The 27,502-nt window shown below is 45.4% G+C and overlaps 1 protein-coding gene across 1 annotated transcript in view; it reads left to right on the top strand.

Annotated features, from left to right (window-relative positions):
- Nucleotides 1-27,502, top strand: part of LOC142886650 (carbonic anhydrase-related protein 10-like) — a 90,202-nt gene that overhangs the window by 22,310 nt on the left and 40,390 nt on the right. The window contains exon 3 of the mRNA XM_076023701.1: nucleotides 22,329-22,471. Coding sequence (XP_075879816.1) covers nucleotides 22,329-22,471 — 143 coding nt within the window. The remainder of the gene's footprint in view (nucleotides 1-22,328; nucleotides 22,472-27,502) is intronic.

Raw genomic sequence — 27,502 nt, 5'->3', positions numbered from 1 at the left:
CGGAAAAATATTGCATCGATTCCAAAAAGACCAGCTTGTCCAGTGCTCCAGGAAAGCAAATGGCCAGCTTTTGCTTTCATATTACTTTCATAATGATTACTCAATAGTGGTTTCTGATCCGACGATTCCAGGCCCTTAACTGAATAGCTTAAAGGCTATTTTCCACCAAAATCAAACAAAAAATGCACTTTAAATCTCAAGGTGTCTTTATGTTTTACTCCAGTCAACCCACATTCTTCCTTTTGCATTAAAGTTGATGCGTCCAGGTCAAAACCTGATGTTTTATTAAGATAAAGGCCCTTGCCATGCATCCAGGGCAAGCACTAAAATTTTGCATTGTTTTTATTTCATTCCATTCATTCCATTTCATTTCAATTAGATAATATTTCACAATCGTATTTGAGATCAGAACCAAAATCTTGTTTTATTTGCACGAAAGTATGTTCAGCCATGGACAGGATGTGAACATTAATTGCGTCCTGTAAGCCGTAACGTTAGCTGGCTGCCATGAGTGGATGTCAGCCTTCCGCTGTGAGATTTCACACAAAGTCAAACAGCATTGCAGTTTGTTTTTTTTTCCCAACCTGGAGGTGCTCACAGCAGCATCTGTGTGTAATCTCGAGGAACTGGGTCAGGGCCTCTGTAAAGAGACATTGCTGCATGTATACTTTTGCATCTCTGCAAAAAAAGGAGTCTAGTTCCATATGTTTGGAGAAAAAGGGAGCTGCCAACCTCAGAATCATTCTCGAAACATAAAAAAATATTTAAAAAAAAGTTTGTGTAATACATATATAAATATTGTGTAATGTATTCTAGATGGTAACCTACCAGTTGCCTCCTCTTGTATTCATCTTTCCTACTGTTTTACTTACTCACCGTTGTGCTTCTCTATTCAACAACCATTGTCACATTTGCTTATTCCCTTGAGCGAGGCGGTTTGGCCGCAGTTTAACCTTGCCGCTTTTTTTTTTTTATCGTCCCGCGTCGCCTCGCGTTATACTGTGGCCCGCCGCCATCCTGGGTGTCGCTCTTCCGACCGCGCGCACTGAAATTCATGTTTAATGGGCGATAAATCGCGACAAACCGCGCCGCACGCGGCGTTACAACGCGGTGACATTTTCAAATGCCGGCGGGGGGTGACGGGGGTGGGGGGGGGGCTGATCGCGACGGATGTTTTTTTTTGTTTCTTTTTACAGTCGCGTCGTCTCGCCGTCTCTTTAAACACGACCTTTGTCTCGGTTATGGCGGCGCCAGTCAAAGTCGCAGATGCGGATTATAAAAGAGGGGAAGGGTGTGCAGCGGGGGAAGACGGGAGAGTGTCAAGAATGCACAACAAGCGGAGGGCGCCAGAGAGAGAGAGAGAGAGAGAGAGAGAGAGAGAGAGAGAGAGAGAGAGAGAGAGAGAGAGAGAGAGAGAGAGAGAGAGAGAGAGAGAGAGAGAGAGAGAGAGAGAGCCCACGTGCAATCCTACACATGCACGTCGAGGGTATGACGGAGGCTCAGCAGCAGATGGCTACAAATCCAACCCCCCCCCGGCCTCCCGTGATGGCCGCAGAAAAAGTTGAGATCCTGGAATATCATCACTTATCCCAGCGGTGGTGTCGACCTCAGGCAGGCTTTATGCCCCTAAGCCCCGCTCGCTACTGTAAATGATGCACTCCTGTGCCTCGTGGTCTCGCCCGGCCCACGAGAGCATGCATGGAGCTTTAGAACTGCGGGACCCCGCGGCAGTTGAATTTGCCCACAAGATATCGACAGTATGAAAATCTTCAAACTTTAATACTGGAACAAATTTTAGTCTAATTAGGACATTACAAGGTTTTGACTCGTTAATATTGTCTCATTTTGACCCCCTTGCTGCGGTCGGAACGTTTCCGTCGCTGGGATTCAAATTCGAATGGAAATCCACTGGTGTTCTTTGGCCTGTGTGCTTATCCTGCTAGATGCAGGGGCAAGACTGCGCAGCGTGGAGCAGAATAGCATAATCTTGAAGCAGCTGATCAGCTAAAAACGAAAAAAAAAAGAAGAAGAAGAGGAAGATTGAACCAGTGAGTGAATACATGCTAGGAACCCATGTTGGAGGTTTATGGTATTATCATAAATGACTTCAAAGGTTTACCGTAAACCTCTGAAGTCGCTGAACTACTTTTTTTTTTAGAATCTGCTTTTTTTTGGGGGGGAGTTGCACAATGTCAGGAGGGGGGTTGGGGGGGGGGCAAAAAAAACAGAAAGAAATGTCAGAGCCATGGGGTGGAAGCTCCGCGCGCCGAATAACAGGCTGCTCCTTTTTGTGTTGTGTCAGAGTCTTTGGTGAATAATTATGTAACACATCTCCTCGACCTGCCGCATTATTTTTTTTTCCCGCTCCTGCGAACGAGGCGGTTTCGCTTTCCCTGCACCGCATTTCCGCACCGTCAACCCGACTCGTCGCTCCGCGCTCTCTGCTGCGATTTCACGCCGTCGCCCTCTGTTTTTACGAGCCCGCCGATGCGTCGGGGCACGCGCAATTAACGGAGTAAAAGGCTGCTGAATTATCGCGGCGGTGGCGGCGTCTGGGGCCTCCGCTCATCCAGTTTGCACGAACGTGGACGCGAGAGGCTCGTTGGATTTATCGCCATGTCCAGCGGATGGATCCCGGTTGAGACGTGGACCACGCAGTCTATGAATTGGCAAAAGTCAATTAGAAACTGAATGAGGTCCATCGTGTCCTCGATAAGGCATACGCGATTGTTAGCGTTTTTCTTTTACAACAGACACATGACTATTTACAGGTGTTATTTGCGTACCTTGACCTGTTTCCACCGTAATTCCGTCTTCCTTCAAGACCATCTCAAAATAGCCACGTGTCTGGCTGAAAAGAAAAATGCTAATAGTCACATTAAAAATCGTTAGACTTTCAGTTTCCAGACTGTCCTGATCCGACGCCACTCAAAATCGTGCCATCTCTTCGGCCATTGCGGCGCCTTCTCGAAAGGTTCTTTCATGGCTTTGCTGAAAAGTGGGCTCGTCTGAAAGGCGCAGCACAAAGCAGCAAAGACATCGTCGTAAATAAACAGAAATAAACAGAGGCTTATTTCATGCCGAGATATCCCTCCGAAAAGCCACCAGGAAGACATGGTGTAGTAAAAACCAGGAAGATACGAGAAAACATCGACCCGGGTGATGATCGACATGATGGACGGTCCACTGGTCCAGCCTCAACTCTAACACCAACCTTGGGTGCTTGTCGTCAGATTTATTCTTCCGCCATATGCGACAGCGATGTGCGATAAAACTGATTTCCATTGCGATCCATTGCCGATAGCTCAATGTGACTCATTTTGTATTCTTTGTAATGACGCATTAGTTAGATGTATTGTTTTTTTTTTTGCTCGTTCTTGTCTGGACAAAAGAAATACATCATGGGATGTTGTTCCGTTGTGATATACTGTACATACAGCAGGGGAATATATCACCAATATGATGCTTTTTTTTTCATTTTTTATTTTTTTCTACAAAATTCAGTAAATCAGGCCCACAGTGAGTTGCCCTAAAACATTTTAATGCGCACGAAGCGCATTTCCAGACAACGTTCTCTAATTCACGATAAAGTTTCCACACTGGCTTGAAGTTGTTTCAGCCTTTTTTCAAACGCGAGCTAATTCACGAGCCAAATGAACTGTCGCCAACTTGCAGCCGGCACGGTGGCAACCTGCTGTTTGCGTCCTGCCGGATGTTTCCATAACAAGCGGGCAAACAAGGCTTGTTAGCAGCGAGAGCGCAGCGCTCTGCATATGCTTCATGAAGCTTTTCATACAGCAGGTGGCTTCCCTTCACGCTGCAGTTGCATCAGATTTTTAAAACGTAAACCAGCAACTTTAGCCTTAATTACCATCGGGAGGGGGGGGGGGATAAAGCTTTTATCGCGAGGAAATGAGCATGGTTTCGTCTGGGGAGCGCGTTAATTAACTGTTGATCTTGCGATAATGGCATTGAAAACATTCAGGCGTGGCCCGCTTTCATCAACCCAGCGCCGCAACCCGCAGCCGGCTGCCCCGCGCGCCAGGAAGCTGACCCGCAGATTAGCGAGGCGTTCATTTGGAAAAGTCTGATTGGATTAGTTGCAGAGTGGAGCGCAAAGTCCGATAAATTACGCCGTCATTCCTCATAGGAGCTTCAGTGCGAGGCGGCGCTTGGATGTACGGCCGGGCTGACGCGAGGTCGGGTTTTTTCTTTTCTTCTTCTTCTTCTTCTTCTTCTTCTTCTTCTTTTTCTCGAAAAAGTAATGAGACATGGAAGGAAAAAAAAAAATCAATAACCCAGGAATAAAAGATGAGCTGACATGCCGAAAGCTACCGTACCGCTGTGTGTCTTTAGTAATAGGACCGCAGCAAAAGGTCTCTGGGAAATGAAAAATCTTCACATCCGTGACAGAACTTTCTCCTTATTAGTCCGTTAGATTCAAGTGGGCCACTGGCAGCGAGGGAAGCTCTCCGTCTTTTGGGGTCATTGCATCAGCCCGAGTGCTCTCCCGGATCTCTAAATTGGCCGGGGACTTTGCCCTCGACGCCCGTTTAGTTTAAAGGAACATAACGCCGATTGAGTCCTCATTCTGACATCTCGCCTCCGCTATTCACGCGAGCCGTTACCGCGGGATTATCCCGAGTCTTTGTGGCCGTGTGTTTAAATGGGGTGTTTCTGCTTAATCCGATAGCGCTGATCCGAGGGAAAACAACAGTAGGAAAAATAAAATAAAACACGAGCTGTCACCTGCATGTCGCTGCAACTAAAGCAGCCCTATTAGCATTTGTGTTGAGGGGAAAAAAAAAGATGTTTGTTTGGTTTCGGTTTATTTAGAGGCGCAAGTCAAATGGGATTGTTTAATATGTCACGGCAGTTCGTAAGTGGATGAGGTGCATTCTGGGATTCAAATGCTGCAAATAATGCAGTTTCCTTGGGGAGCGAACCAAAGCCAGATGTCATAATATTGGATTTTATCGCAACAGACGGGGGGAAATAATTGAAAAAAATAAGACTACCCAACGTTGTTGAAGTTGACTAAAGTAAGATGCTGACATTTTTACCTTAGTGGTGAGTGCAATGCAGGCGCTAGGCTAAAAGATGATTTTCAAAAAAATAAAAAATAAAAAAAGATGTTCAGCAGTCATGAAAAGTTTTGTGTTATCTTCCCGGGGCCGTACAGTTTAGTGATGTTTCAACAGGGCTCGCACGCTCTCCTCGCCGCCCACACTCTTCTCCCGGGCCGCCTTATACCTTCTTAAGATTTCAGATTAGCGCATGACACATAATACCCCTAACAGCCTGATACTCCCGAAACAATTTTATTTTTAAACATCTGTCCCGGCAAGTCCTTTGCATGAGGGAAATGGGCTTTGAGTTGGAGCGATGGAGAGGGGAGAGATTGGTGCCACTGGAGCTCCAGCTTCAAAGAGCTGATTGGGCGGGGGTGGGGGGTTCCACTCTGTTGGTGGCGGGGGCAGAATTTCAGATTTGTGTTTCAGAAGATTTTTTTTTTTATTATTCCTCCTACAAGGACTCAAACATCACCTTCCAACATTCCTGTTTGTAATTTGCTGACATCAGGTTCCTTGTCGGTCGGGTGCTTTCCATTTATTTTTGAGGCACACTTAAGAAAACTTAATGAGTCAAGGAGCAAATTGATATTTTTTTAACTTAGTTATTCCACTTAATTCCACTCACAGTTTAAAATCACACTAGATCCATTTATTACACTTCATTTAACTACAATATTAACAGCATAATTCATTATCCCCAAACTTAATTGAGTTGTCAGGTGAGGGAATCCACAGCAGGCCCCTCATCCAGTGCTGGTGACGATTGAAGATATTCAACTGAAGCATTTCAATTTACTTTGTGTGTACATGTCTCATGCAAACAAACAAACAAACAAACATACATACATACATACAGTACATATAAGCTCCTCTGCTGTACATCCGCTTCATAAATGAGCGTTAATAAGTTGAATTTCAGTCTTTTTGTTACCACAGTTGTCTGTAACTGTTCAAAAAGCAGCAGAACACCCACTAGTCCACTGGTATGCAGTTTGTGTCTCAGATAAACACGGCAGAAAACAGGTGAGCTTGCAGGTCTGTTCTTTCTGCCGCGCTTCCGTCTGCCGCCAAAATACACCGAAGGTTGCGCTTCCGGACTGAAAATAAAAATGGCTTAACCATCCTATACATTCCCAGAAACTTTACGAGTAAAAAAAAAAAATCCCATCCCCTGGTGGTGCCTGTCTGCACAGTTGACAGACTCGCAGGTTCAAAAGTAAGCAGTTTGCCCCACTTTTGACTGCTATTTTTCAGACTGCTGTCTGGAAAATTGGAAAACTTAATCCTCCCAGCTGGGTCCTGGTGGATTTCTATGGCAATTTGGGACTAAATCAGTGTAAAACAAAGCCTAAAGCAATAACATAGGGTACAAACATTTCTAAGTCTTAATTTTTTGGATGTTCTTGCCCAATCTCCCTCGCTCTCTTTTTTTTTCCCGACCCCCTTGGAATTGCTTCCAAGTGAAAGATATGTGCTCATCACCCCTTTAACTTATCTCATGACGGGCAATTTGAATTGAAGCCAGCACCAAGAATAACTTGGTGTGGAACACCTCCCTCCCCATATTGCAGCATTTAAAAAAAAAAAAAATTCCTAAGCTGCGACAGATTTTTAAAATACGGTAACGATTGTGTCGAAAGGGAATCCACGCAAAGGGATGTTCTCCTGATCTGAACTTTCTGTGCAAAGGCAGATCTGCTTTACGGCTTTAATACAGTGCTCCGATGGAGCAGGCCTTGAGTTGTGGCTCAAAGACCCCCAACGAGCGGAGCCTTTGTCACGCCGCGATACGTAATTGAAAATCTGTTGCGAACCTTTAACGGTTCCCTCAACCCCCCCCTCCGCCCGCTTTTACCCGCACAACGGACCAGCTAGCGGTCCACGAGCCGCGATCCTCGGATATCGGATCAAATTGCTTCGGTCTTAACTGGAATCGCAGAGTAATGGCCCCCCGGGAGCGGGAAAAGCTTGCGAGAACGTTCCCGGGGTTGAGTGCGAACACCTGGATTCTGAGCTGCGGCAGCCGGCAGAAACGCACGCGGTGGCACGCGCGCCGCCTCCGGGAGTAAACACAGAGAGCTGCGAACAGTGTGTGGAGAATAAGGGAAGGGCAGGATGTTCCTGGGAGTGAGCCAGCCGTCAGACACTTTGTTCTGCTTCTCCCCACTTTTTTTTTTTTTTTTTTTTTTTTTTTTTTTTTTTTGACGCAAAGGAGAAATGGCTCAGCTGGGACTGAAAGTTTTTTTTTTTTTTTTTACACTTCCCTTCGTGACATATTAATGTAATCAAGTGGTGAAGATCAGGATGTGAGCCCGTCATTAATCAAATGGATCAACAACTTAAGCTGATTAAAGGACCTTTTCTTTCTTCCTTTTTTTTCCTATCAGGTCCCCTTTTTCACATATTCCCCCATCAAAAACTGCAAAAACGTAGCGCATTCCGTGACATTTTAAGCATTTAAGCCCCCTGAACTTGAAAGAGACAGGAAGCGTTGTCAAAGAATGTTTTTGCTCCCAGAAATAGTAGCTCATGTGTTGCGTAGCACAGGAAATGAACCATTGGTACTGTACTCCATTGTCATTTTGCAGATTATAATGTTTTTAATTAATTTTTAATTGTTGTTGTTATTATTTGTTATTCAATAATTATAAAAGTAGGGGTCAGCTAAATAGACAAATTGGTTTTTTTTGGAGGGTTTTGGGTTTTTACGGTTTTATCACCATTCTTTTATACCATTTTGCATGTTGCTACCACTGTAACATTTACAAAAACATTTTTTCTTTTTGCGAGTCTCTCATGTTTGTGCGACTGCAGAGAAAAGAAAACGACACCATAGAGGCCAAAGTGTATTTATGAGCCGCTTTGGATTAGCGTGTGCATTTATGCCTCAAAATTGTGCCAAGTACTGAGGGCAGCAGCCAACAATGTTCTCGGTTTAACCTAAACAGAGTGCTGGAGGTTTTGCATAATTCAGAAATGTTGTTGTGGGTTATCTTTGGTGAGATTTAAGCGATGGCAGCCATCGGGTGAGTTGCCCTCTTGATATATTACAGCAAATATGTCGGATAGCAGAAGTCACATCACTTTTTCTTCTACTGGAACTTCTGCGGTTTTGAGCTTTGTTTTCCATCGTTTCACAGTAATGTTGTTTTGATGTTTGTGGCCTGGTTGGTTCCAACCTCTCCATGCGTATTGCTTCTTCGAAATGCCCCGTCTTGCTTTGGGTTTTTTTTTTCTCGGTCTGGCTGTAGCTTTAGCCTCTTAGCTGATCTTCTCGACGCTTGACTTTCAGCATGCTGTTTGGGAGCCCATCTCTTTAAGTGGTTGAACGACGCTGTCGAAAACCTTTTAGTGGGAACCTTTGCTGTGCAAACGGTTACCTATCACCTCAATTTGCGCCATGTGGCGAACGGGGGAGAATCCAAAGCCAGTTTCATTTTGAGGATGCCCAATTTTCACCATTTTCATTTTTTTGTCTTTTGGAACCAGAACGGGGAGGTGGCCGCTTTGGCTGAGAGGAGAGCCATCATGGCAGGCAACACAGGGAATGTATGCAACGCAACATGAGCGGGATCCAACCGACTCTCATTAGCTATTGTTTGCATAGACACAAAGAATCGCCGAAAAGTACATCCTCAATCGGATTAAAGAAGCTTCTCAGTCCACAGATTCTGGTCCGATACAGCTGGAAGGATATCACATTTCTAATCGCAGGTGTGGTTCACGGCAGTGCTTATTGTTCACGCTTGTTCAGCTCGTGTCTATCCAGTTTTAAAGTGCACGACTTCACCTTGCGATGCACCTGTGCCTTTAGGATGTCACATTGCAAAGGCACAGACACAAGATCGGAGGCAAAGGATTTTTAAGGGGGACTATAAAATGGGTTATTCCCATTCAAGACTTAGGGCATGTATATGCATATGATCACCACCTCCCTGTCTTTTTGCATCCATTAAAGCAAGGTGCTTTAGGCCGTTCTAATCCTTCTGTATCTCCAACATTGTCCACGCCGTCGAAAAGCAAGACCAGTCAGTGCCTGTTGGTGTGGAGAAGGAGAAAGGCCAGACTGGTGTTTTGCATGTGTACAGAGGAGGGACGGTGACTGTGTCTGCAGCAGAACGCTGCTGAGGTTGGAAGTGGCAGGCAAGAAGGAGGCCTTCAGGTAGAGCGAAGGTTAGATTTATTGATGCAGCGAGAGGACACGAAGTTAGTCGCTGTGACAGAAGAGGATGCGGTCGAGAGGGTTCGATGGAGGCATCTGATTGGCTGTAACCATACCAACAATTATATAATGTACCCTCAACTAGGTTTGTTGAATCCAAAGCTGTCTACAAACTGCTCATGACCGCAAGCCAAAACCCAAATGTACGCTCTGTTTGGTAAATGTCATGAAGGTAGGATTCTACTTTGTCTTTAGCTTTCGCTCGCTTTCATCCGCATGAATTCCGCCACCGCGAAAGGGTCGCGCGACACACCGCTCGCGTCTCCACACAGCTGGCATTCACTCACCTCGGCCTGACTCCCACTGCTTTGATGAAAAAGATGCTGTTTGCTCCTGCTGGTTCGCTGTTTGAACAGAACAACAAGTCGGAAAACACTCGTAATTCGTCTTTAATTCTTTCAGCAAATGTTGACACTGAAAAATTGTAGACTTTCTTGAACGCGTTTTACGGCACATTTTTTTTGCGACGTCACGGGTCACAGAAACACACGGGTCAATATTTAGCCAAAGCGATTGCTTTGTCTCCACGCCGCTAAGAGGACCTCCATGACAATACTGGGCGCATCTTGGGCTGATTTTGCTGTGGCGTATCGCTACTTGACTTTGTGCAATCTGTCTTATTGCATCTGTCACTCGCCGTCTCGGAGGCAAATATCGGCTTACGGTCTCAGGATGAGCGGAGCCACCATGAAGAGAGGACGAGGGAACTGAATTGCAACTTTAAATAATAATTTGAAAGAGTGCTTCAGGTGTGTTACGACCCCAAAAAAAGAAACGAGCTGCAGAATGATCTAAATTTCCAACAATTTCCATCGATAAAGGCTCTTTCACAAAGATAACGATTTATCGATTTTATCGATTAAATCAAATTTTTCACAATTAATTGACATTTTTTTGTTAAATGTCAAATTGTGTTGCCATCTTGTCTGGGCTGTGACCCCACCTTCCACTTTTCAACCTAAGACAGCTGAGAGAATGCAGGGTAATTGGTGATGGAAAACGGATAGATGGATAGATGGATGGATGAGGTGTTTCTCTTTGGCCTGCAGTCCGAAATTTGTGTGCTCAACTGCATGATATCCGATTGATTAGCGCGTCCCACGTTAAGGCTTAAATTGGGTGGGCAAGGGAGGATTCTTTGGATCGGTGTGGGTCACAGCTGAAAGGACTGAATGCTGCGTCAGCTCCCTCTATTAAAACACACATTTGGCCACTTTGAAGCAGCTAGATTCAAAAGAATCGTTTGATGTTGGGAAGTATGATAATTTGCCGTGTTGCCAAAAGTGGGATTAGAAGATTGATGATACTTTAATGTCTGTAACAGGGCCGGGAAACAGGGGGGACATCAGGTTTAATTATGTCCAAGGGTAACAGGCTTTTAACTGTTTTCCTCCTCTCCGTCTCTTTTCACATTAAAACAAATGGGACTGTCCGCTGAGAATTGGTGCTTTTCTTTTTCTTTTCTTTTTTTACCCCTCCGCCGCCTTGTGATGACTGAACACGGGGGTATGCGGAAACCTGTGCCAGCACAGAGCAAAACGACAAGAGCAGATCGGCGGAAACAGACTTTTATGTACAATTTAGCATCACACTGTCACTCTGCAGCCTGTCAAATAGTGCAGTGCGGCTGCGGGAGCTGCTCCCCGAGAACAGATTCATCCGGAACACCTTTTAAGGTTTTCAGCATCGGGAAAATAAATCCCGAACAACCTTCACTATAAAGACGGACGATGTATATGTCAAGGCAGAACAAAAAAAATGAATAGAACTGCCGCAGCCTGCTGCCTCTCGAGCTTGTGTGGAGTTGTTAACCTTGTCTGGTGATGAATGTTGGGGAGGCGGGGTTGGGGAGGTCACCACTTGTTGATGTTGGCGTTCCTCAGCGGAGGAGGCGTTCCATCTGGCAATCAATTCATTTCCAGGCTCACCAAGCTTTGATCATCATATCAACGTCCCATCACGAGATCATATCCGGTAATGGGATGCCCGTAATGGACATCACAGTTCCCAGCATGGTAAATCTATCTGGCGCCACCTCTTGAGGAAATCCCATCTACAACGTAATCCACGCCGTCCGTGAAAACATATGGCCCCGCCCCTGTACGCCGCCGGACGCGTCGATACCCTCGACGCTTGTGCGTGCTAACGCTCGAGGGGCCGCGGGCCAGAACGGGCAATCGTCCCTTAATCTGCTAGCCGGACTTAAGTGTCTTTAGCGGGATTTAATAGATGTCAGACTGGCTGTGTTTAAAGTGCACGCTGAGCTCACGCTGACACAGATACCAATGAGGGGCTGGCGAGGCTCCGCAACCGCGCCGCCTTTCCCAGGCAACGGGGCAAGCCAAATCGAACGCAGCGCCGCGTCCATTTAAAAGACTTAAAGATTAATCTGGCCTGGAACGTGTTTGGAAGCATTTGGGGAGGGGAGGGGGGATTATACGTGACACATAGGCCAAAGAAGTTAAAGGTCATGTAATGTGCTGAACTCATTTTTTTGTGTACTCCACTTTATTGGTAAAAAAAAATAAATAAATAAAAAAAAAAAAAAATGTTGGAAATCGTCCAGTCTCCAGCCAGATGCTAGTCGCCATGTGGAAAAATACCCCCCCCCGCCCCCCAAAAAAACAAAGCATCATTAAAAGTTGAGAAGTCTGAGGCTGTAAGCAGAGGATTTATTGCTCCGTCGTTGGGGCAATCACGCAAAGTACTTTGGATAAATGATTACGCAAAGTTGCTCCATTGAAGGGTGACAAATAAAGATCTGGAAATGGAAGTAATGTGGGAGTTTTATGAAAGTGGAGACGTTTTCAAGACTGAGGTCACATCCTTTGTTCATCAAGAAAAATGTTAGCCAAAGCAATGTCATTATTTTTGTGTGTAGCGAGATTGCTCAAACCGTGGCTCAACCCCTTGCATTTTTTTTCCAACTTAGACAAAATATATTCCCTTAAGTATTACCATCGCCATGCAAGTTTCTCCAGAGTGGTCAGTTCTGTAAAACATCACCTTTTCTGCAATGGCCTGTATTGAAAACTGGTTTCCTCTTGAGGATATTTTCTCAAGTCTGCACAAGGCCATCATCAGGGATCCAACAGTAATTCAGCCCTTCTTTTATTGCGGCACATGTCACCAATACCGGTAAGTCGTAAGACGGTATACCATTGCTGGAATTCCTGAGACTTCCTCCTAATCTCCTCCCGTGTCATCTGCAAGATCTGCGTCCTTCCTTCTTCTCCCCCACCCCCGCGACCACATGCGGCGACAGCTTCAGCATCTTCGCACCGCGTTTGACGGATCATCCTTGCCGTTCGACCTCAATTTGTAGCTCATTTATTCCCAGGGCCCTCCGGTGGCTGCCTCCCCCACCACCGCCGTCCGCCCCACTGTCATTAAGAGGTCCAGGTTTGAACTTGAACTCAAGATGAACTTTGCATCTGTAATCTGTGCCATTGTTATGACGCCGTGTGCCACCACCATTTAAGAAATGGATTTTCCAAGTTGCCCCCAGGGGGTTCAAATCAAGACAACATTAATTTTCCGTACAGGGTTTGGATTTCTCTCTCCCCCCCCCCCCCCTCCCCCTCTTTGCAAGAAATTGTTTTGTTGTGACCTGAGCTTACTGAGGTACAAAGGACTTTGAAGCGGTGACAAAGACGAGGCAAGGTGGCGAATCGGCGGATCGGAATTTGTAAAGGCAGCGGTAGCGCTTCTGGCTGTGCATTTTTGGTGCGTGTAGCTGTGCGTGCGCGTTTGTGTGTGTGTGTGTGTGTGTGTGTGTGTGTGTGTGCGTGTGTGTGTGTGTGTGTGTGTGTGTGTGTGAGCGCACCGTTTACGACAGACGGAGAGAGCGAGCTGCGGCGGATGCTGCGGTAGCACAGAATGGATGCCCGATAAGGGACTTCTATTAGGGCTTCCAGTGAAGCAGGAGCTGATAATGAAATCATTTTGCGGGATAGATTGCCTCCGTAAAGAACAAAAAAGGTTAATGTGAGTGTTTGCAGGCCTCGCACGCCTGTGTGTGTGTGTGACTTGGAGGCGTGTCGCCCGCCAGGAAACATTCATTCTAAAAGTGGCAAAACTCATATTTTGGTTCCCCTTCCAAAGGCACCAATCTATCTAATGGCTATTGTTTTCCCACGGAGGCGGGTCACTCGGAACGGATTTCCCGCACTTCCGCCGTCTGCGCGCACGCGCGCGGCCAAAGTGCTCCTTTCGTGAGTGCATTACCCGTAAAACAGCCCCGCCATCCCGCCAGGCTGTGTGCGCCCTATCATCCGCCCGGCAGGCCTCGGCTGCTGGCTCGCTGGACGTGGCTCCGCCTCCCAGATATCCATCATACACAGCAGCCTCGCCGCAGCCGCCTGACAGGACCTGCCGTCTGGAGCTCTTAATGGCCTCAACTGTCACTCGGCGTGCGACGCCACCTTCTCTGTTGGACAAGGTGCTTAAAAATTGGTTTCAGGTTGCCGCAGTCTACTTAACCCCAGGAGGTGGAGACTCGGGTTTTATGCATTAGGAGCGAAAAAAGCAATTTTTTTTGGCGTCATGCGTCGCGACCACAAGGTCCGCTGTTGCCCGTAAAGTTGGAATAAAATGTATTTTATTTGTCTTGCACGGCAAAGAAACATTGCTGCATTGCCTTTTGATATGACTGTGTCGTGGTACTATCCCGCTACTATTGTCTATGTTATCATTACTTCTCTTTCGTCCGTTTATCTCAGAAGTTTTTATTTACCTGACGTGTCTCGGCGTATTCTTCCGCCTTCATCAGAGTGTCACATGATGTCGGCATGTGACTCGTTTTATCAGCAGGTGTGAAGAACCAACGAGATGGAACCGCAAGAAAAGACAGAATGACCTTAATTTGCTTTTCAAAATAAAGTGCAGCGCAACAAATGAAATGTAAATAAAAATCGATGTGCACCACAAACACAGTGCTAGTCGATAAAAATGAATCAAGCGGAATAAGATATGTAGATGTAACACAATGAAATCAGTGCAGTAAAAGTAACATGGTGGTTGTGTTTTAACAAGCTGTGCTTGCAGAAAAATAGTCGAATGATATTCTGGAGCCAAAACGTTAAAAAGTTTTCAAGCGAAGCTGTAAATTCTTTTCAATTAAATTTTAATTTAAATATCACGATACACGCTGTGTTCCTCTAAAATATAAAAAAAAGGTCAAATGTTTTAATCTCGTCTTAACGAATGGAATAATGAAAATCTTGGGTGTTCTTTGCCGTGATCAAAAACCGCACCCCCCCCCCCACACCCCCACCCGGTATTTGCATTTTCATATTAAAATCGTTATCGTGAGGGGGCAGATTGAATAATTGCCATCTTGTGCTGAAATTCCAAACGCCGCGTAGCGCCTAAGCCGTGGCGTCTATTGTTTTTCCCGGGGCCCGCGCAGTCACTCGCTCGCGTAAACAATTATTGTCGGCGAAACCCTCGCGCCGCATGCATCTATCTCTGCCACAGTGGCGGTTTATTTGCCAGTATTAATGTCAGCTGTCGTCCCGCTGAATCCAGGGAGAATGGGATTAACTCGTCAAACACTCCTCAAACAGAAGGAAATGGCTTTTCTTTACTTCGCCTGTTGGTGCTGCTTTGCCGGATTCGGTAGCAGCAGGACTGTGCGTGCGGTAATTAAGAAACATGTCACCCGGCGCAACAGTGTGACTCACTCACGCCTTTTCATTACTGTCCGGACGACACTGGAGCGGGCACGCGGACACGCGCTGCAGCTTGTTTTGTTCTTGTTTTTTTTTGGGGGGGGAGGGGGGGGGGCGTCGCCATTGTCGCTTCTCTTCTTTACATCGCCGGCGCGTCGACGGCGCTAACACGTGTAGAATGTCGCCGCGGTTCCGCTTCAATTACCGCTAATCGTGCCGCGGCGCGCTCCCGCGCTTGGAATGCAGAATTTAGCACGTTCTTATCGCTCCATTCTCCTGAAAATTCCATTTTTTTTCACCCTTTGAGAAAGCAGATCCTCGGGCTGTCCTCCTTCACTCTTTATCTCACTCTCCTCTCTTCTGTCTCCCCCTCTTCCCCACCATATGAACCCACTCAGATTTATTAATATTAAACGGGACGGTGAATCCTCAGGGCTTCCTCCCACTCTCTCCATCCTTCCTCCCCCACCACCCCTCCTCCTCAGTCTCTCCAGCACTTGACCTCAGCGAGGTCGTGTATTATCGCTGTTCCCGAGCGCTTTAGTGAGGGACGTATCCTCCGTCTCTCTGGCAGATGAAGATCTTTCTGTCATTTTCCGCGCGTTCGTCTTCTTCCGCTCCCTTTTCTTTTTGTTTGTGCGGCAGCTTTAGCAAAGGAAGGGCACACACACACAGACACGCGCGCACGCACGCACACTCACACCCACCAGTGTCACGCTGCAGCCGCGGCTGCCGAGATTTTTAGTCACAGTCGATTGCGCCGTGAGACACAGTCACTGATGGCTCATTCAGAGCTTTTACACATGAGCGACAGGGCTGTGTGAAAGAAAAATGCGACGGCTTCAGAGCTCCAGGACCCCCTCCCGGAAAAAAAAACTCTTGCAAGCCGACCGCCGCTGTGGAAACAAAAAATCAGAACGCGGCTGTAATTGGAATGCCACGCAAAACTTCAAGGATATAAGGGCCAGTGCAGTAAAGGCTTTATGTCGCCACTTTAACAATGAACCAACCCAGAGTTTCAGATGTGTTGAAGGTTTCAAACTATGTCTTTCGGGGGCGGTAAAATTACAATCTGTCGCCACTTTTAGGAGCCTTTTCCGCTACGTTTTCCACCTCGGAATGAAATCTGCTTTTGGCCCAAGGCTCGTCGGCTTTTCCTGGGTGGGTTATGCAAATCGGGCCGATGACGCAGGTGGGGGGTGGGGCTTAGCCAGCTAAATAAAGGCAGATACAGACGCAGGTTTTTATCTTAATTCTGCAAATCCTACAATTTCAGTCAAATCCTGCACTTAAACCTTCTCCTTAACAGCTATATCATACTTTCCGTTATGATTGCACGGCAGACGTAGAGCAAATTATCAGTGAACTTTTGACAGGCGGTGGCGTTTCTCTCCCAACTGGGCCAGAGCGTATAAACCAAGGCTATATGACGCCTCGCCGCGCCAGATGCCAGCGCGTTCGCCAGACGATGTTTGCGCGGTGGCAGTTAGCCACATGCTAACATGACTTTGGCAGTCAAACAAGAACACCGTTTGGACGAAGAAAATCGAAAGGAAAGCAGGGTTGTTGTTTACATTTGGCCATTAAATCATCATCCTGACTTGTTTATTGGCGCGTTTAGATCCTTCCAGGGATAATGACAAAATCCCAGTAATGGCGTTAGCATTGTGCCAACAGCGTGAACAACGCGGACCACCAACGGGGTCCCATATGCGCAGATGAGGCAGCTGTTGAGACATTTCCAGGACAGACGTGAGCACTTGTAACAACAACAAAAAAAAAACACCTCCAGCAAGCCAGTGAACTTTGATCTGAATCAAACATTCATTCATTCATTCATTTGAATGAAGTCAAACTTTTTTTTTTTTTTAGCATTGATGAAACGCTAATGTTGAGTCTAAATTTTAGACTTTTTATCGTCTTGTTCAGGGGATTTCTAAGTAAATAAGTAATATCATGCTTAATATTTACCAAGTGTAATTCGATCATAAAGTTTCTTTGACAAATTTCATTTCTGCAAGCTGAGCAGAAGAGTTTCTTTTCAGGCATTTCAGCCTAAGGCTCTCCACTTCCTCCTGCTCTGAGGGTTAAATACAACAGAAAGGGACGCCGATGCGTTCCGATCGCTTCCGCCGAACCTTTGCTGTGGTTCCATGGCGTCGCGGTCACCAAGAACAAGTGATTACGTAATTACATGTAATTACAACTGGGAGCATGGCATTGGTCCGACCCCCCATTAGTCCAACAAATTGCCCATTGGTCCGACCCTAAGCCTAACCCTAATGGGGAGGTCAGACCAATGGGCAATTTGTCGGATTAATGGGAAGTCGGGCTAATTGGCAGTTCCCCTTTCATCTCTTCTGTGGATGGAGAAACACGAAAGTGGTTCACCTCTGTGGAAGCATTTAGGAACTCCCTGGTACTACCGGTGTATCTGGTACAAAGCCAGCCAATGAGATAAGCACAGACAAGAGCAATGGACCAATGGGAATTCATCAGCACTCCGTCAGCCTGTCCCCGAGAATCCTGGCACACTCAAGAAGTACCACCCTCCCGCTTGGGAAGTGTTTTGGATTCTGTTTCCTGTGGTGAAAATACAGCAATTTCCTTAAAAAAAAAATTAAAAAAAGCACCTTTCGTGTCATCTGTTTGATGCTGGCTGGCTCCTGTGCTTGTGTGTGTCTGTTTTTGTCTGTGTCCAACATGGTCTTTTTGAATGTTTTAGCATAAGATGAAGTTTTAGATCTGCCCAGTTGTTGAAGCAGCGCCAACCTTTTCATGAAGCGCGCTCGCTTGTTGTGCGCCTGGTTCCGAAAAGCAAGTTGTGATACCAAACTTTGCGCCCAAACAAGCTTCTACTTTCTCGACTAAATTACCGACAAAGGTGGCAAATGTAATTACATTCCGTATTTCAGTAAAAGTACAAATATTTGTGTAAAAAAAAAATACTCAGGTGAAAGTAAAAGTATTGATTCAACTCCTTTACTCAAAGTAAAAGTAAAAGTAAGAAAGTACAGATTGAGTAAAAAGTAAAAGTGTTTGTTTTTGCAATTAATGAAACAATACATTTGTTGATGATTTTGCAAAAATGAAAATGTTGTGACATCTTTGCTACTCTCAATACTATAGTTTTTCTTTTTCAACTGCAGCACATCCAAGCTGTAATTAGTAATAGTTATGACCAGTGAACCACTTGTGGGCGTTTCCACTTTTAATAACAATAACCAATGTTAATTTTCCACATTTTGTTTGTACTGAACTGAAAACGTACTGAAAGTTACCCCTAAAACTAGGATACTCATACTAAGATAATCTCCCCACTTTTATGTTAAACTGCACAACAGCAAATTGCTCCATTTCAAGCAAGAGCTATAATAAATGATAAGTTAATTACTTCGAACAGAATTTGTATCTTTTAAAGAATTTTAAACCCAAAAGTGATGAGCGTGTTTTTTATTCCAATGTAAGAAGAAAGTACATATATTTGTGCACAAATTTAAGGAGTATAAGTGAAAAGCCGCCAGAAATACAAAGAAATACCGAAGTAAAGTACAGATACGTGAAACATCTAGTACAGTAGCCAAGTATTTTTGTACTTTGTTACTTCCCACCTTTTATTATCGATTTTTTATTCAAAATGTCTAACCTTGTCTCTTTGCACGCAGGTCCACTCTGACTCTCTCTCTCTCTCTCTCTCTTGCTCTGTTCTTTCACACACAGACCTACTTAGACAGGCAGACACATAACTAGGTGAGCTAACGTGCTGACATGTGGCTTAGCACCGACCGGGGGAGGAGCGGGGGGGGGGGGTCAGGATTGCACTCCGGTGGGGTCAAGACTTGCACATCTGTCGCTTCAGCCCTGCGCAGAACTGCAGGGCTGAGAGACAAATTGAAAGGCGGGGGACTGGCGAGTCTGGCTGGTTCGCGGCGCCACGGCCCGCGCGATGACAACGGGTTGCCAGATCGGTTCGCATCCGTCAAGCGCTTGTGACCGCTTCCCATTCGTCAGCGACGGCGGCGACGAGCGCTGATGAGGTTTTGATCTCAATGACAGCTGTTTTGCATTCATTAAGCTCGTCTCTGATGAGCATTACGACAGTTTAGCGAGTGATAAGTCCCCTCATCCGTCTGTGTCGGCGTCACAGCTTTACGGGGAGGTCACCCGGGTGTTCTCGTCTGTCAACGCGCACTAGCGCGCGCGCTCGAGCACGCTCGGGTGTCGGCCCGCCCCTACCTCCTCACTCGCGGTGATGAAACGTGCGCACAATCCACATCTGTCGGGCTTTAGGTCAGATCAGGCACCGTTCCTGAGAAATCCCTCTTACAGATCCTCCTTGAAACACATTAGATCCCCGGACGCATAAAGGATCAGCCCGTGGTAAAGGATCCCCTACCCTCCATCCCAGTCACATGTCCTGGTAGTTGGTAACGAGTAAAAGTACGGATACTTGTGTAAAAAAATATATTCTCTGGTAAAAGTACTGATTCAACTCCTTCACTTCTTTACGTTACTTTAAGTAAAAGTAAGTACATGTTCTGAAATGTACTCAGTGTACTCACTCAAATGTACTCATTTCAGAACCTGAAATTACTGAAAAAATACATTAGTTAATAATTTTGCAAAATGTTTGTACTGAATATAGTAGTTATGACTGTGTTTACACTTGCATTAACAATAACCAATGTTAAAGTTTCCGCATGTTTATTTTGCCTCTGTTCTGACAACGTACTGAACCGTGACCCCAAAGCCAAGGTACTCTAAAATACTCTCCCTCTAAAGAACAATCCACTTTTATATTGAACTACACAGCAGCGGAGTTCAAATTGCATCACTTTAAGCAACAACAACTGTAATAATCAGTAAATAACCTTTAACAGAATATATATTTTTAGAGACTTTTAAACACATAAAAAGTAACAGGCATGTTTTTACAAGGACAGATATTTGCGTGCAAATGTAGGAAGTAAAAGTAAGAAGTTGTCAGAAAAACAATACTCAAGTAAAGTACAGATCCAGAACAAAATATTTGTACTCTGGAAATGTCACAATAGTAGTTTTCTGTGTTGTCGAGCTCCTGTTGCCTTTCCATGGTCTCCAACCAGTCTCCCCATTCTGACCTCTGACCCCTGACATGGACAAGTCCAGCATATTTTCTCTTCTTGCAACCTTTTGGGATGAGCAGCAGTTTGTGAAACCCTCCGACCTGCAGCCCGTCTTGCGCCAACACCAACACCAACAACCACGTCCGCCACGTTCAAAGACATTTCCAGCTCCTTTTTTCTCCCACTCTGATGCTCGCTTTGAACTTGTGCAAGCTGTCTTCACCATGTCTAAATGCATTGAGTTGCTGCCATAATATTGGCATATCAACACGTAGCTAAATATGTTGCCTCCATCAAGTGATAACAGAGTGCATATGGACGACGCATCACTTCTTGGACTTTATATAGAACTTTGTCAACTCAAACGGGTAACTTCTTGCTTATCGACCAGCCTGATGTTATGCCACTGCAGCCCGAGTCATACTGCAGCTTGCTATCAACCGCCGCTCCCAGCAAATCAAACACACAAAACACACATGCAACCTGACATCTGAACTACCACAACTGCTGCACGAGGCTGCAGAGACTTGCGGTTGGTTTTCAGCTGAGAGATGGATGGGGGGGAAAAAATGCAGTTGCGAAAACATGAAATTCTCTACTGTAACGCTTGAGACTGAAGTTGCAGCCTGGCTAATGCAGTTAGCCAGTTAGGTCTGACAAAGATTGGGAATACATGTGATTACAAAAAAAAAAGGAAAAAAAAAGTGATGATGATGTCTCATTTAATAGCGTTTGGGACTTGAGGGTGCGAGGAGGCTCTGCTGATTTAATTGAAACACAGCACAGTGAGCAAATGAGAAAATGACCCTGTTTCTTTTTTGATTTATTACCTCACTCTCCTAATGAGTTTATGGTCACAGTCACCAGACTCCAATATTTTACAATACAGCGGGACGTTCTCTCTTTTTTTTTTTTCCCCTCCAAAGTAGCGCAATTTATATAACCTTGCGCAGCGGCCGATTCACTCAAATTTCAACTGTAAATGCCTGCTCGTCCATCTTGCCAACCTCCGGCAGAGAGTATTTGCGGCCGGCGCCAGAATTGGCTCTCGCCGGGGCCTTGGTAGTGACGCGGACGTCTTGTTTTTGTCGTGACGCAGGTGTGTCTTGTGTTACGCGTGATATTTATTCCTGTTGACTGGCTATCAATAAGTGCCCTGAAGCGAGTTTACATCTGCTTTTGTGCTAGTCGACATCTTCTTCGCTGTGTTTGTGGGGACTCTGATGAGATGCCTCCTACTTGAAAGGTAAAAATAGAGCAGTGATGGGCAAGCTTGAGTCTTTTCAGGAAGTCGAGTTTACGACCCGGAGAATTAAACTCTCCGAGTTCATTCCGAGCCCAGAAAGCTTAGAATAAATTTCATACATTAGTTCTTTCTTAGAAAATTGTTAAATACGTAGACGAAATAAAATAAAAAAAAAAAGGACAGAAACAAAATCCACAACAAGCAGTCAAATAAAAGCCTGATACCAAAATGTGAAATGGGATGGATGACTTCCATGTACAACCGTAGGCCTTCAAGCAGGCAGGCTTATTAGATTCCTTCACAACTCGTCCAGAGGCGGGGGGAAAAACAGGTCAAAACATTTTGACTGGAATGGGCCATGTGACCTTGCGGTGGCTGGGGAAGGCCTTCAGGCCGCCCTGCTGTCGAGCGAGCCTTAAATATCGTCGTCGGTTCTACACACAGTGGTCAGAACCACCCCCAGGTGAAACAAAGTATTATGATGTTTTCAATTAAGCCCGTTTCTTTCTTTATTTATTTATCTATGCATGTATTCATTGCAGTGGAATGTTTTACAGCTTCTGCCCCTTTGGGCCTCGATAAATCCTTCAAACGAGACAAATTAGGTCACATGTACACGTTTCCTTTCCTTTCTTTCTTTTTTTTTTTTTTAAACCGGAAAGGTAAGGAACTAGTGCGGCCGATGAGAAGCAATAAAAACTAATAAGAAGAACTTCTGGAGAGATTTTAATAAAGCCACATTTTCCACCTCGGCTACGCCGGCAGATAATAACCCGTAGGTTTTAATTTAAGTCAGGTTCCAGTGAAGCCGTATGTAAATTAAAATCTCCCCAAACTCCCCAATCTTCTTCTTTTCTCCCTCATAATGACTCTCGCTTCCTCTGCGCACAGTTTGATCTCGTGGAGCTCCCGAAGAATATGCACGCTCGCTAATTACTGTCCTTTTTTTACCCCCCCCCCCCCCCCCCCCACCTCCTCCTCTCTTGTCTCTCCCGCCACCCACCACAGTCCCTTCCTTCTGGGGTCTGGTGCACTCTGCCTGGAACCTGTGCGCCATCGGCAAGAGGCAGTCGCCCATCGACATCGAGACCAGCCACATGATCTTTGACCCCTACCTGACCCCTCTGAAAGTCAACACTGGGGGGCGCAAGGTAAGAAGCGGCAGCGGCGGCGGCCTCGGGTCGACTGTTTGCCTTCGGATGTGCGGCGCTCCACTTTTTCATTTCATCCCAACGTCTGGAGACCGAACTCATCAAAGGTTCCCGGCCGCCACTTCGCTCATCTCTGCCGCCGCCGTGAGACGAGGTGTGGGCGGGGGGGGTGAATGGGACACAATCATTTTTATCGAGACGCAAGAAGGAGACTCCTGTCAGGAACCGAGTGTGAGCTTTTCATCCGTATCCGAAAAAGCTTTAAAATTCCCAGCAGCGTTCGACTGGAGCGGACTCAGGAGGAATTACAATTTTAGCCTTTTTGCGCGGCAATCACAGGAAATCTTTACCAGGAGAGAAACTCCTTAACGCACCCAGGGAAATAGATTTATTTTTTCTCTCTCTCTCTCCGGGCGGAGTTTAGCATTGATTTGGGGGTTAATTTTGCAAATGAGCGCCGCGATTGGCGATATTCAGATGAGGCGATGCCACGGTGAGGTTGCTTTAATCCAGTGACGTGACAGATTCCCGTTAATGAAAGTGCACTTCTTTTTTTTTCTTTCCCCACTCGAGTGGTTTTAAGATGCAGGGCTTAAATTTACACGGCGCGAGATATCTGAGATGTGAAATAAAAACCCGTTACAGCTTTAAAATGGTGCCGTTTTCCCATATCAGATTAAACCTTTCCAAAGCAGAATTCGTTTTATGAAAGCAATTATGCTGTTTTCCCTAAAGGCAAGCCAAAAAACATTTTTTTTGCTTTGGTTCTTTTTAACAAACATTGATCACTGAGGAGAGCTGTGATCATATAATGTTTGTGAGGCGAGTTAAAACAAAGCCTCGCAAGGAAGTTCCCGGCAAATGTTTCTCTCTCTCTCTCTCTCTCCCTCTCCCCCTCTCTCTTCTTCTGCCAGACTTTGGCTTCCGCCGTGATGCGCCGAGGACGGCCCGGGCGTTGACGCATCATGGATTTATAATGCAATATTAGCGGCGCGGCCTCTCCCAAGGCCCATTAGCGGCGTGGAGCGCGGGAAGGATGAGTGCCGAGGGGCGCTGCAGTGCCCCTTTAAACAAGACATTAGAAGAACCATCAAGAAGAAGTGTGAGGGGAAAGTTGCGGCGAGGGGGGGGGGGGGGGGCACAGGTGGATTTGCGCCGCTGTGCGGTAATAACCCCGCTCGCGATATAAAAACTCGATTCTCGGAATGTTACCTTATAGCCGCTTCATCTGCGAAAGTAGCAGGAACTTTCAATCCAAACGTTCCTGCAGTTCCCGAGGTGAGTTTCCACCGCAGCACGTAGATTAAACCAATCAGGCTCCTAATGAAGAGGGCAAAAAAAAACAAAAAACACATCAATGGAAACCTGAGGATTTAGCCGCATTGTTTTAATACGGCAACTTCCGGGTTTAGTTTTGTGTAGCACTGGCATGCCAACACAATTTACCTGTGCTGTTACACATCAAACAACGCTTTCAATGTTATCTCGGGCTTCTGTTGTGTCCCCGGGCGAGTCGAAACAAGGCAGGAACGACTTCAATGCATTATTTGAAAAAAAAAGAAAAACAAGTATCTCTGCAAAACACAAAAACACAGCGAGCTGACCGGATCGGCTTCTTTTAAGGCGTCTCAGGCCTCCAGCTGAGGGAACACACGCAAGTCCAAAGCTGAGGGATGACAATGAATCGAGCAGAAATAATGGAACAAGCGCTGGTTGCTGCGGAACCTGTCCGGAGGGGACGTTCAACTTCGTCACGTGACACCAGCTGATCCCTGATGGTGCATCTGATAGTGTTTTTGTGATTTCACAATGCAAATCTAATGTACTGTATTTTTCATTCCAACAATTAACAACAAAGAGGCCTATTTAACGGCGGCATAACGTTCACACGAGACCTATTGTTGCCAGCGTCGGCGCGTGCTCCTTCTGCCACGTGCCCTGTGTTTGTTTCATTTGTTCAAGATTAAGGAGGAAAAATAAATTCAAGGCATGATGCTTAATTATTATGGATAGAGTGTGTGTTCTTGGTTTAACAATAAATCACAGTTGAACAATTTATTGTGAAATAAATAAATACATTTGTTGTGACAATTTAGCCACCAGTCTGGCTGCAGTTGAACTGTCAGGAGCTGCTGGCGCGACAGCATGACCACAAGCGTAGCCCAGCACATAATGACTACATTTGTTTGCATTATGCTTTTTACCACGATGCATCACCACTTGTTTTACTCTGGACTTTTAAATTATGTGATCATCATCATCATCATCATCATCAGTAGTAGTAGCAGCAGCAGTATTAGCATTAGCATTAGTAGTATTGTAAAAACATAAAAAAAAAACAAAGTCAATCAAATTAAATGATACATCAGTAGTTAGGGGCTTGCCACAGTCTCCTCAATATTTCACTAAATCAAATCATATTTCACTAAATCACATCATATTTCAATAAATCAAATCATATTTCACATTTTCATCTCTAAAGATGAAAAAGTACTGAAGGAAATGAAAATTGAATCTGTTTGTCACGGGAACCTGTGGTTCTTTCTTGTGGTATCTTAACAATTTCTTTTTTTTTTTTTTTTTTTTTTTTTTTTTCTTAAGTCAAAATCCAGTGACAGTGTTCCTGTCAAAGACGGTTTAAGTCGGGCTCAGGCTCGAAATGATAATAACTACAGGCTGCTTTATGTAAGTTTGAGGAAATTCTTTTCCCCCTCTGGCAGCGATTCCATCTGTCAGAAAGTCTGCGGCGCAGAGCGTCGCGCAGCCAAAGCCTTCATGTTGCTGCTGCAAAGTGGGCGAGGGAGAGCCGCGCTAACCAAAGCGTGGCCTCTGCGCCGAGTTGCACTTTAAACAAGGATGCTCGGAGATCAGACGAGTGGCAACAGAAGCTCCGGCTCTGCTAATCCAAACCGCCGGGGAATGTAGGTCGCCTGGGCTAATGAAACATCTGGATTACTGCAGAATTGTGCCAGAGCCGGTCTGAAATACATTTGCATGTAGTTTTGGTTAATATGCATCCAAATATTGCCTGCGCTTTTATTTGTTTTTTAATTTCCTTTCTGAAATGAGGCAATGTTAATGTTCCCCCCCCCCCCCATTTTCAGCGTGAAAAATGCTGCTATGCAACCAATATTATCCTAATGGGTGGAAAATACGATGCAAGATTTAGCACCGTAATAGTGCCAGCGTTTAAAAATGTACCATCTTTCTTGCTTTCCATTTTAAGAACTCTGCTAATACACAAAACTGAGTTCCAATAATATTCCGCTCGTTAGCAGGACGTTAATGGCAGAAAACTAACCTCCAAAAAGCCGAAATTCGGCGATGGCGCCGAGTGGGTCGCCGAACAATAAGAAATGAAAAAAAAATTGACAGCTCGCAGCTGCAACGGCTGCGGTTCGCTGCCTCTGTGAAAATGAGTGGCAACGTTCGGAGCGGGAAAACGCTACTCTTTGTCTGACAAATGAATGCCCAGTCACATGATACGTGCTCACGAGGCAGTCACATGAAACCAACACCTGTTATCAATCACAGTGACATCTGTAAGGCGCGCGCAACTGGGAATCAGAGACTGTTGAACCCAAAATCAAATAAAACAGCTGTTTATTTGCATGTTTTCAAACACATTGGGCTGCATTATTAATGATTTTCATCATTTGTAATCGCTCAATGTAATTTAGAGAAATGTATTGAAGTTTTTATTGAACTTTACAAATGCTTAGTACATGGCAAGTTTTTCAAGATAGGTACGATACAATTAGCAATTTACTACGGCGACAGATTCACATTTTTGTACTAATGCAGCAAAATACAGAAGAAAGCAGATACATACAGTGTAATAATATTAACTAATACATACACGCACTGCTACACCTGTACTCACACATACCTAGCATGCTTCTACATACATCAGATTGACATGTTGCTGGGGTACACAGTATTACAGGATCCCACTTGGGGAACACAAAACAAACAAACATACAAAGTAACAATAATAATAATAAGAAGAAGAATTAAAGCTTTTTGCGTTTTGACTTAAGTGTAAATTCGGAAATGCAATTTTTACACTGATGAGGAGGTTTTTATTCGATCTAAATCTTTTTTTTTTTGCTCCCCTTAAAAGTAACTTGGATGGTCGAGAACACTATGGAGACCCGTCAAGGTAACCGAGATTGACAAGTTCCGACACCACATTGTAAAAACTTTTAGCACTTTCCATTTCCCCGGGGGAGGAGGAGGAGGAGGTGGGCGGCCGACTTCTATATCCAAAATGGTTTCAAACAGAGTGGCGTGCTTACACCCGGGGCTCCAGGGGCCTTAATCCAGTCATGCATCAAATCCACAATCCTTGTTGTTTACCTCGCTGGGCTTAACTGGACTTCTCCCCTGGGATGGTTTTAACACACAGATGTTTCATTGCCAGCTGTGCACTTCCTTATTTACCGGTGAGGTCAGAGTTCCTTATTTTTTTTATTTTTTTCATTTTTTGCAACTCGTACTGGTGCATTATGCGAAAAGTCTGGGAGGATTTTCTCGCCTGTAAAACTGGGCACTCCAGTGTTTCTAGTGGCTCGGCCGTCCTGCTGTGGGAGGATTTGAGTATCATTGCTCTCGTTATCTTTGAGCCCATTGGATCTGAGTGGGGGTTTGCCCAGCTAAGGCTCCTGCTTCGTTTGGGGAGGGATTTTGCAATGCGTACGTCTAATTGGTTCTGTCTCGCAGAGGCCGCGCCCTGCTACTCTCTCTCAACAACCTTGCGGTATCCCATCACGCGTCTCCAAGATATGCAAATTTGAATGTGAATAGTCTAGCCGTACACGATCCTTCAGTTCTCCTCCGTGGGTTGCATCTCTTTCTCCTAAACTTTGCCTTCGTGTTACCGTGGCTAGCTCAGTTTTCCCCCCGGGAAAACAACAAGCTGGTGTTGCCGCACTGCACTCGGTGCCACATCTGACGGCGGCGGCCGGTCGTGGCATTTACTGCCGGCTTTGTTTTATTTTTAATCCGCCGAGATCCACTGAGCAGATTGTT

This window comes from Nelusetta ayraudi, unplaced genomic scaffold (genome assembly GCF_046127955.1).
Source record: "Nelusetta ayraudi isolate G7.1 ecotype Tasmania unplaced genomic scaffold, CSIRO-AGI_Nayr_v1 ptg000016l, whole genome shotgun sequence".
Taxonomy (NCBI): Eukaryota; Metazoa; Chordata; class Actinopteri; order Tetraodontiformes; family Monacanthidae; genus Nelusetta; species Nelusetta ayraudi.
The sequence above is the reverse complement of the archived record's forward strand: the minus strand, read 5'-3'. Positions and strand labels throughout refer to the sequence as shown.